This window comes from Capsicum annuum, chromosome 12, assembly GCF_002878395.1.
Source record: "Capsicum annuum cultivar UCD-10X-F1 chromosome 12, UCD10Xv1.1, whole genome shotgun sequence".
In the NCBI taxonomy this organism is placed as follows: Eukaryota; Viridiplantae; Streptophyta; class Magnoliopsida; order Solanales; family Solanaceae; genus Capsicum; species Capsicum annuum.
Window position 1 is genome coordinate 113,141,580 of NC_061122.1, and position 12,093 is coordinate 113,153,672.

A 12,093-nucleotide genomic window follows, 5' to 3' on the forward strand; every position below is an offset into this window, starting at 1 on the left:
ATGATCAATGCTTAACAGATAGAAGAGTAGAAGATTAAGATAAGAGAGAAGTAGAATATGAGAGAAAGGACAGGTAGTTTCAACTTTGCTCAGCCTAAGTCAGAAGGTAGGAATCGTTCTCAGTTTTGCCCAAAGTCATCTATTCCAGCTCTTTCTCCAGCCAGTGCTCTAGTGCAAAAATTCAGAGATGACAGCAGGAATAGGGCGTCAGGCCCTAAACCTCAGTGCAGTGTTAGTAGTGCCCGCACTCATCCTCTTTGTTAGACTTGTGGCAAGAACCATCAGGGTATTTGCAGAGCTGGAAGAAATGTCCATTTTGTATATGGAAAGCCAGGCCATAGGGTTAGATATTGTCCCCAATTAAGATTTTAGGGTCATCGTAACCGTTTCTTAGCTAAGTTTGGTCGCCCAAACCAATAGGGTGCGACTTTCAGCGCCACCAGTAGGTAATGCCCAAATAGACTATATGCTCTTTAGTTCTGACAAGATTAGGAAAATTCTCCTGATATGGTCACTGTTACATTACAGATCTTTCATAGACATGTTTACACTTTTCTAGATCCAGGAGCTTCTTTGTCTTTTGTTACTCATTATATAGCAGTTGATTTTAGAGTGAGTCCCAAAATTCTAGCAGAGCCCTTTTCAGTCTCTAACCCAGTGGGTAAAACTAACATAGCCTGATGGGTATACAGGAACTGTTTGATTATGGTATCTTAGAAAGTTACATCAGAAGACTTAGTCGAATTAGCAATGACTGATTTTGATGTTATTTCAGCATGGATTAGCTTCATTCCTGCTATGCCACAGTTGACTGCAGAAATAGAATTGTCTAGTTTTAGTTCCTGAATGAACTTTTCCTAGATTGGTGGGGTAGTACTTCAGATTTCATAGGTCATCTTATTTCCTACCTTCGGTCATGGAAAATGATATCTAAGGGATATGTCTATCATCTTATTCGAGTTAAGGACACAAGTTCCAAAACTCCCAGTCTTGAATCAGACCCAGTAGTGAATGAACACTTAGATATCTTTCCCGAAGATCTTTGAGAAATTCTTCACGAAAGGGAAATAGACTTCGGCATTGATCTTCTTCCAGATACTCAGCCTAGATCTATTCCTCCATACAGAATGGCACAAGCAGAACTAAGAGAATTGAAAGAACAGTTGAAGGATCTCCTAGATAAGGGATTTATCATACCCAGTGTATTCCCGTAGGGTGCTCTAGTCTTATTTGTGCGAAAGAAAGATGGTTCTCTCAGAATGTGCATTAATTACCATCAGCTCAATAAAGTCACGGTCAAGAACAAGTATCCATTTTCCAAAATTGATGACTTGTTTGACCAACTTCAGGGCGTCAATTACTTCTCTAAGATAGACTCAGATCGAGTTATTAGAGTCAGAGAATGTGAACTTTCAAAAATAGCTTTCTGAACTTGATATGGTCACTTTGAATTCTTAGTCATGTCTTTTGGTCTTACCAATGCCCCAGTGGCCTTCATGAACTTGATGAACCGAGTGTTCGAGAAGTACTTGGATTTGTTCATCATAGTCTTCATAGATTACATCCTTGTTTACTCCCGCAGTGAGCATGATCATGCAGAACATCTCAGAATAGTTTTTTAGACTCTCAGAAATCATTAGCTATTTGCCAAATTCAGTAAGTGCAAATTTTGGCTAAGGTCAGTATCCTTCCTTGGTAATATTATTTTTGGTGATAGCATTAGATTGATCCTCAAAAGATCGAAGCAGTAAAAAACTGACCTCGCCTTATCTCTCTATCAGATATCAAGAGTTTCTTGGGTTTGGCTAGCTATTACAGACGGTTTGTAGAGGGATTTTCATCTATTGCATCCTATGTCCAGATTGACTCAGAAGAAAGTCAAGTTTCAATAGCCAGATCCTTGTGAGAAGAGTTTTTAGGAGTTTAAGACTCACTCGACTCACCTCAGATTTAGTTTTGGCTGTTTCAAATAGTTTAGAGGGGTTTATTATGTATTGTGATGCGTCCAGAGTGGGTTTCGGGTTGTGTCCTCATACAGCATGGAAAGGCCATAGCCTACGCCTTCAGACATCTTAAACCCCATATGAAGAATTATCTGACTCATGATCTTGAATTAGCGGTTGTAGTTTTTGCCTTAAGGATTTTGAGGCATTACTTGTATGGGGTGCATGTAGATGTATTCACAAATCACAAAACCCTTCAGTACGTATTCTCTCAAAAATATCTTAACCTCCAACCAAGAAGATGGTTAGAACTTTTGAAAGTCTACGACATGAGTATCCTTTACCATCCTAGCAAGGCCAATATAGTGGCCGACACTCTCAGTAGATTGTCTATGGGTAGTGTTGCTCATGTTGGGGACAGTAAGAAGAAGTTAGATCAGGAATTCCATCAGCTTTCCCAACTAGGTGTTCTCTTAGTCGATTCAACGAAAGGCAGTATATGGGTTCAAAATAGCTCAAAATCATCTCTAGTTTCTGAGGTAAAAGAAAACTAGGATAGAGATTCTAGTATAGTCAAGTTGAAAGAGTTAGTAAGAGATAAAAAAGTTGAGGTTTTCTCCTAAGGGGGAGATGGTGTATTGCATTATCAGGGTCGTCTCTGTGTGCCAGGAGCAGATGACTTGAGGTAACTAATTCTTGCAGAAGCACATGGTGCGCGATACTCTATTTATTCAAGGGCTACTAAGATATACTTCAACTTGCGAGAGATCTATTTGTGGAGTGGTATGAAAAGAGATATTACAGAGTTTGTGGCTAAGTGCTCTATATGTCAGCAGGTTAAGATAGGGCATCAGAAGCCTAGTGGGTCTATGCAAGAGTTCAATATTCCCACTTGGAAGTGGGAAAAAGTAAACATAGACTTTGTGATGAGTTTGTCCCGTACTCATCATCAGCATGATTTAGTTTGGGTCATTGTAGATAGGATGACCAAATGAGCTCATTTCATTCCAGTTCATACCTCTTATTCAGTCGAGGATTATGCCAAACTCTATATCAAGGAGTTGGTTAGATTGCACGGTGTCCCATTTTCTATTATTTCAGATAGAGGTACCCAATTCACTTCTCATTTGTGAAAGCATTCCAAAAGGGTCTTGGTACCCAAGTTTACCTCAGTACAACCTTTTCTCCCCAGATAGATGGTCAAGCAGAAAGGACTATCCAAACTTTAGAAGATATGCTGCAAGCGTGTGCAATTAATTTTAAGGGTAGTTGGGATGACCACTTGCCTTTGATTGAGTTTGCATACAATAACAACTATCATTCCAGTATTAAGATGGCTCAATTCAAAGCTCTCTATGGTAGGAGATGCAGATCTCCAATCAGTTGGTTTGAAGTGGGTGGGCTGTAGTAGTAGGGCTTGACTTGGTATTCGATACCTAAGAGAAAGTCGAGTTGATCAAAGAAAGGCTCAAGATAGCTTGACAGAAATCGTACATAGATGTGTGCAGGATATATCTCAAGTTTGAGATTGGTGATCACTTTTATTTGAAAATCTCTCCCATGAAGGGAATGAAGCGGTTTGACAAGAAGGGAAAGCTCAGTCCCCGATATGTCGGTCCCTTCAAAATTCTCAATCACTTCAGTAAGGTAGCTTATGATCTTGAATTGCCTTCAAATCTAGCCTCAGTCCATCCAGTATTTTATGTCTCCTTGATTAAGAAGTGCATAGGTGACCCAACAGTTGTAGTCCCTATAGAGGGCATAGACATTCAGAACAACCTCTCTTATGAAGAAATTCAGTTTAAATCCTTAACTACTAGACCCACAGAATGAGGAACAAAAAAGTTTCTCTAGTCTAAGTTCTTTGGCAGAATCAGTCCGTTGAGGGAGCTACTTGGGAAACAGAAGCATATATGCGGACCAAGTACACTTACCTTTTCTCCATAAACTCAAACTCAACCCAAGGTAATAGCTTTTCTTAAAGCTTATTCATTTTCATGTTCAAATTTTAGTTACAACTTGGTATTCAGTTTCATGCTCAGATTTCCACTATAAACTTGGTATCAACTACCATTGCATATTAAGTCATGTGTTCATTCATCATGTCAGTCATGTATTCGTGCATCAGATATGCATGAACAAGTGAATTATTACTCCTAGTCATGCATTCATGCATCAACTTAGTCATGAAATCATGCATCAGATATGCATGCTCAGTATGAATCTTAGTAAATTAGTAATGTTAGTCATGTACTCATGTTTTAGTTGTTCATGATTTGTATATACTTTAGCTTATCATATCTCCCATCTCAGTTAGTCTCATTTGAAGACGAATGTTCCCAAAGGGGAGATATTGTAAAACCTTAAAAAATTTCTAAGCTTAATTTATCCTTTTAGGTATGTCAAGGGGTCTCAGACATAGAAAATTCTAGCTAAGTTCCCAGTCTTAGTTTATTTTTGGCCATCAAAAGTTTGAAATCTCATTTTACGACCTTAATGTCCCTTAATGGTCCATATTTTTGTTGATTCATGATAAGAGAGGTCAATAGGTGTTCTTGGAAGAGTTTCAGATTTTTTGGAACTCGTTTAGACCACGCTTGGTGTCTGAAAGCAGTGGACTGCCAGTACATCGCCTATCATGTTGGTTAACATTGTTGTAGGGACTTCCAGTAAAAACAACTGAGGCTTGGTGCGATCATGGCACGACGCGTCGGGTATCGCATCAATGACATCGATGCGCTGCTTCGCCAATCACGTTGATGCCCTATTTTTAGTCATTAAATATCTGCATATTTAAGGGCAAAAGGGTTTATTTACCACCCCTATATAAGCCTATAGCATGAGATTAAGCTTGAATTTCACCAAAATATAGTTGTTTCTCTCAAATTCCCTCAAGAACAAGTCTAGGGTTTTCAATTGAAGGTTCTAATCCAGGAGATTCCACCATTAATCATCAAGAAACTTCCATCCAAGGTATGTAAAGTGTTGATTCATGGGTTCCTTTCATCCAGGAAGATCAAGAAACCCTTTTTAAAATATAAATTTTGAATTCCATGTTATGAATTGAATCATATCTATGTTTATATTGTTGTATGATTACCAAGTTGAAATCTTTAATACCTATAACGAAATTATGTTAGCATACGGTTGGAATCTTGTATTTGAAGTGAAAAATGTTGCCATAATTATTATTTTAATAGTCATGCCTAAGCCTCAAGTTATGTATGCAAGGTATTTGATAAAATGCCTTAAAGAATAAGAATTATGCTTTAAGACTCAATTACGACCAAATTGATGAATCGATGCTTTACCCTTATGTTCACAACGACCTCCATATGATTGTTATAAATTGTAATAGTTTGGTAGAATGCTCATAAGATTATACTTACAAAATTATGACATGTTTATATGTGTTACTATTCATATGTAAGCTTATGACATACAAATACTTCATGAAAATCCCCAACGTTTGTGGTATGAATTGTTGACTATGGTCATGTGTTCAAGAAGTATTATGTCTTATCAGTATCATGCTATCGAGTACTGGGGTACTTGTACCTAACAATTTACCTGTGTACCTAGAGCAAGTGTTAGTTTTAGGATAATCCCAGTCACGCCATTATCAACAGTATTCTCAGTCAGTTTCAGAACTCAGTAGAATTTAGTCAGTTACATGACTCTGGAAAACTCAACAATCTCATAAACTTAGTCAGCTAATAGAATTCAATAACATTCTGTCATTCCATAGAACTCAGTGAACTCAATCCAGATCATCTCAGTATAATTAGTTCAGTGTCTATTTAGTTGGGAGTAGGATTCAGCACAGAGCGAACCCAAGGATGAGGGCATACACTGACAGTAGAGGGTATGACCCTTACAAGCAATCCTTGCATTCCAAAACTATGTAGCCAACATAGGTTGCGACATCAAAACTTACAGTTGAGAGTTGATGAGGTAAATTAACACTGCCAGTTGAGGGTCCCACCATTCTCCTTTGGGGACACTGCTAGATGAGGGTCACTCACAACTTGTCCTTACTAGTGGCACAATATTTACACCCTTCCACAGGCTCTGTCTTTGTTTCAATAAAAGAACTCAGATAGTTCTTCAGATTCAAGACTGTCAGATACAGTTACTCAGTTAAGTACACAACTCAGCTAGTTCCATCAGAATCAGGACTGTTAGACACAGTCACTCGGATATTAGTTATATAAAAAAAATGCTATCATTATTCAGACTCAATAGTTAGTATTATCATGATTTCATTTATAGTTATGTATTCATGCATGTATTCTCACGTTCATGTTATTCAGTCAGTCAGGATTATTCATGCATATGAACCCCATGCATTCAGCCTACCTCACTTTGCATACCAGTACATTCAGACGTACTGACACATACTTTTCTTCTGCGCTATATTGTTTTATACCATAGGTTTGGACACTTAATTTCTTGATCGCAGTTAGCTTCAGATTCAGCCAGTAGTAATAGATTTGTAGTGAGTCCTCATCATTTGAGGATAGCATGATTATTTCATTACTTCCTTATTTCAGGTTTAGAAGATGAAGTTAGTTGGAGACATGTCCCATAAACTCCACAACTTTCAGATAGTTTAGAGGCTTTCAGACTAGCATGTTAAGATAGTTTATTTTAGTTTTGGTATTTATATATCATAATTCCAGATGTTATATTTTATCAGCTATTTGAATGTTATGGCCTTTCAGCCCTTTTATTCTGTATTTATATAGTATATTATGAAGTGCTCAGTTACAGATATCAGTCATGGGTTAGCTTGTGGTCCTTTGGGATTGCTAGCACCATGTAGCATTTTAGGTATCAGATTTGGGGCTTTACAAAATATCTAAGTGAATTATTTGGTCATATGATGGTGATATTTTGAATTACGGTAATGGATGAATAATAATGAATGGTTTCTAAATGATATGGTAAGGGTATTGTAAGTTATGTGTTATGTTATTGATGACATTGTTGGGTTAATGACTAATAAGGGGTAGAAACTCCTAAACATGAAAATGAACTTGATGTGTGGGTTGAGCCTAAATATGGTGAGAACATGGTGTAGGCTTGCTAATGAAATATGAATGGTTATGTGGGTCTTGATAATCATAAATAGAGTAAAATGATGAGTTAAATCAAGGCATTTAGTGTATTGTAGTGATTATTGATAAAATGGTTTTGTGAAGGTCAAATATGCATATATGGAATTGTATAGTGAACATGAATGAGTCATGATAATGACCAAATTAATGTGAATACTTTGTAAATGGTTGGTATAGGCCTTATTGGTCATGTTTTGAGTTATAATGATTATGAATGCTTAATAGATGGTTGACTAAGACCGCGTTAAATGATGTAATGAATTAGTTTATGGCTTTAAATGATGTGATGGTCTCATGAGTATGAATGTTTGATAATCGACGTTGTGATAATATTGTTAACCATGTAATTTATTAAATTGTGACCATGTTAGTTTTATGGCTAAGAAAGGGGTTCAATTCCCCAAGTTTGTACTTGAAATTGTGTGTGGAATCTAAAGTGTGGCATGGAAATGTTAATGATGAATGAATGAGTTAGTAAGGGTCTTGATGACCGCCTATTGAATTGAATGATGACTTGAATTGAGGCATTGGCCTAATAAAGTATTTAATCATTAAATGTTTCTATAAAGACCTTATGGTCCCTTATGGGTCTTGATGACCATGAATTGAATTGTATGATGAAATGTGTTAAGGCATCGACCTATTGAAATAGTTGAGGAATAAAGGCTCCCATGAGGACTAGGTGGTAATGTATAATGTTGAATTGAATAATGAAGCTAAATTCCTTAAATGTGAAATGAATTGTATGGATGTTAAAACATGAACTAATGAGTTAAGAGTTCAATGATGACTAAATATAATGAAATAACTAGCGATTTGAGTTCCTAGTGCAATGAAATGTCTTGTGGCTTGAGTACTTAGCCCGATGATATGGCTAGTGGTTTGAGTCCTTAGGCCGATGAAATAGCTTGTGGCTAGAGTACCTTGCCCGATGAAAGGCTTGTGGTCCAAGTCCCTCACCTAAATTGATATCTTGAGGTTAGAACTCTTTACCTAATGAAAAGACTAGTTGTTTGAGTCCCTAGTCCGATGAGATGGCTTGTGTTTTGAGTCTTGTACCTAATGAGATGGCTAGTGGTTCCATTCCCTAGTCTGATGTGATGAATATTGATTCAAGTTCCTAGTCCAATGAGACGGCTTGTAGCCCGATCCCCTCGCATAAAAAAATTATTAAGATTGGTTAAATTGGTTAAATCAGTTAACTTTGTGGACTTTGTCGAATGTAAGGTGTTGGTTGACTTGGTTTGGGGTTCGGACCCCCGTGACTGATGTAAAAATGAAGCTTAAGGTTATAAAATTGGTAAGGTGGAAGAGTGAAAGTTCTTCACTCCATTTCTCATGAATGAATGGTTCTTGGATGCATGTTATAACTTGTCCCATGCTTTGGTTCGTTTTGTAAATACACGTACATGTACCTTCCTATATGCTTATACTTGTGTAAATGTGATTGCATATAACAATTTGACTTGGATTGAACAATTATGCTATTTAATCCTTATCCTTGGGTTACATGCTAGCTGTCCAACCACTAATCATATCTAGACACTATGTCCCCATGTGACATAGGGTCCAGAGCATCTTCTTCTTCTTCTTCTACGCAGTGAACAAGTGTTTGAGCCCTTTGGGCATTGACCTTGAAGTGGTGAGGTTCCATACTATAGAAGACCTACCTTTCATAGTCACATTACTCTATGTCTTAGATTTGTATATATTTGGTACTTGGCTATTGCCGGGGTCTTGTCTCGATAAATTATCGACTTCAGTTTGTTAGAGGTTTTGTGGATGACTGTGGACTCGTATATTTTTGCTAGACTATTGGCATTATTGAAATGTCAGTTATTGTCTAAGTATTGACTATTAGCCTTATATTTCCGCTATCTTATTATAAGGTTGAGATTCTACCGACCCTTGTCATACTTACACCAGTTAAGTTCCAAAACAAACCTAAGCGAAGCTTACACCAGTTAAGAAGAGAAGTAGTACTTTTCTTTTGGATACCTCAAATTTAGTGAGAGAAAGCTATTCCTTATACCATGGATGAAGATCCATCCGCCCGTAGGACAGTACGTGAAGTGGAAATCTAACTTGTAACTAATGTTACCTCGCTATTCATAGACTGATAGCTGGAGATAGATTTTATCTGAAACAGAACATGGTGCCAATTTTGTACAATAATAGGCAGTTTACTGACTTGTCACACAAGGATCCATAGGTTTATTTGAAAAATATCTTGGAGATGAGTGCCATATTCATTCCTATTGGAGTCTCCACAAATCATGTGAGGCTTATGCTTTTACCCTTCTCATTTTTGGGGGATGCAAATAAGTGGTTGAAGATAAAGCCAACAAGTTCTATCACTACAAGGGATGACCTCAAAATAAAGCTCCTCAACCGTTTCTTCCCATTCGACAAGAATGCAAGGCTACACAGTGAAATATTAAGTTTCAAATAGAAACTGAATGAGAACTTGTATCATGCTTGGGAGAGGTTTAAATCTCTCCCCAAGGAATGTACACATCACTAATAGTCCAATGAGGTATTCTCTCATACTTTAGTTGAAGCTTTTTATCATAATACAAAGATTTTGTGAGATTCAACTGTAGGTGGTCAAGCGTTGGAGAGAATATATGATGTGCTCTATACCTTATTGAACCAAGTTGCAAAATGTAATCCTGGCTAGTATGGTGACATCCCCAGAGGTGCAGTAGTATACAGACATGATTAAAGTTGATAGTTTCACAACCTTATCTACCCAATTGTTAGCTCTTCAGAATCATATGATGACATGAAACTGTGGGAGGTAATCATCTAACCGACATGCCCTGAATCTGAACTGGTGGGGTCCAACCTATAACCTCACCTGGAAGGGTATCAGTACCTTTCCACGGGTAAAGAGAAGTTATGATTAAACTTTCTCTTGACAGGGAGCTCTTCCATCAACCCCTCCTAGTAGGAAAACTCGGATAACGTGTATAATAACTAAACTCGTAGGGTACATCTCAACCTACACTGGCTACGTAGTTTTCGAACGTAAGGATTGCTTTTAAGGATCAAACCCTCTATTGGATAACTGGTGAGTCCCTATCCTTGGGTTCACTCAATGCTTAATCCTACTCCCAACTGAAGAGACACTGAACTGATTTAAACTAAACTGAACTATTACTGATAGTATTGTTTAGTTGATTTGAACAGAGTTCACTAAATTTCCATTGATTGACGGAATACTACTGAGATCTGATAACTAACTGAGATTACTGAGGTTACTGAGATTACCAAGAGTACTGAGATTACTCAGTTTTCCTATGTCATGTAACTGACTGAATTCTAATGATCATGGCATGATTGAGAGAAAAATGAAAATTGACACTGGCTCTAGGCACACAACTAAATTGTTGGGTACAAGTACCCCCAGGACTCGATAGCATGAAACTGACAAAACTTGACACTTCTTGAACACGTGACCAATATTAACAATTCATAATACAAAAGTTGTGGATTTCATAAAGCACATGGTTACCATAATGTTGTACATGGGTGGAATTGCATATAGACATGTCATACTTTCATCAACATAATCTGATAAACATTCCATTAAATATTCTTAGTGCACACAATATCATGGAAGTCATTTTTGGTCATAAGGGTAAAGCAAACATTTATTATTTAAGTCACAATTGAGCTATAATGCATGATTTCTATTCTCTTAGGCATTTTATCAAATACCTTGCATGCACAACTTAAGGCATATGCATAATCATCAAATTATCATTTCAAAACTCCATGAATTGACTAAACTTATAGATTTCAAGCAGTACTCTAACCACTGATTCAACATCAACCATGCTTCAACCTCGGATCGTTGGTGAGGAACATTACAAAACTGCCCAATGAGTTAAGCAAACTTTACAAAGTTACAAATAACTTCAGGACATTATATCTATCCATGGATTAGACAAATTATCCAAAGAGGATCGTTTACTCATACAAAGAGCGCGAAAAATTGAGTGTTTCTTATCACAACCCTTTTTCGTAGCAGAAGTATTTACCAGTTCTCCAAGGAAATATATTGGTCTAGTAGAAATAATTCAAGGATTTCAATTGATCCTTTTCGAAGAATTAGATGGTCTTCCTGAACAGTCCTTTTATTTGGTAGGTAATATCGATGCAGCTACCGCGAAGGCTATGGACTTAGAAATGGAGAGCAATTTAAAGAAATGACTTTAAATCTTAGTTTACTGACTCCTAATCGAATTGTTTGGGATTCAGAAGTGGAAGAAATTGTGTTATCTACTAATAGTGGTCAAATTGGCATATTACCGAATCACGCCTCTATTGCCACAACTATAGATATAGGGATTTTGCAAACACACCTTAACAACCAATGGTTAACGATGGCTCTGATGGATGGTTTTGCTAGAATAGGTAACAATGAGATCACTATTTCAGTAAATAATGCAGAGAAAGATAGTGACATTGATCCACAAGAAGCTCAACAAACTCTTGAAATAGCAGAGGCTAATATGAAAAAGGCTGAAGGAAGGAGACAAAAAATTGAGGCAAATCTAGCTCTCCGACGAGCTAGAACACGGGTGGAGGCTGTCAATCCGATTTCATAACTAGTTAGTATGACTAGTTAGTATGTTCAAATAATAAAAAGAAGCTCGCTTTCTAATCCTATTTAGATTCTATCGGGTGAATACAATCAAATACAATCAAACAGAAGCCAATTCTAATGCAAAAATTCAAATTTAAAAATGAAATAGAAAAGATACAAAATCAAAAAATAAATATCACTAAAGGTGGGTCATAAACCTTATTAGATACCATTGACTTTGGTATCTAATAAGTTTTACCTACTATTGAATTTGAACCAATGAATCCCCCCGTATGAAACCAATACTCTAACCACTGAGTTATGTAGGCCATTTATCATTCCAAAGCGAACCAAATGAAACCCATCATGGATGGAAGAAATCCTGACATAATTAACCCACAACAAAATATTCACAATACAAAATTTAAAACTTGAT

General features: G+C 36.9%; 1 protein-coding gene across 1 annotated transcript; it reads left to right on the forward strand.

Moving 5' to 3' along the window:
* Positions 1-11,277: 11,277 nt before the first annotated feature.
* On the forward strand, positions 11,278-11,707 carry LOC124889229 (ATP synthase epsilon chain, chloroplastic-like). The gene has a single exon (XM_047400380.1). It carries the CDS (start codon positions 11,278-11,280, stop codon positions 11,677-11,679), a length of 402 nt encoding a protein of 133 aa, XP_047256336.1. The 3' UTR covers positions 11,680-11,707.
* The last annotated feature ends 386 nt before the right edge of the window (positions 11,708-12,093 follow it).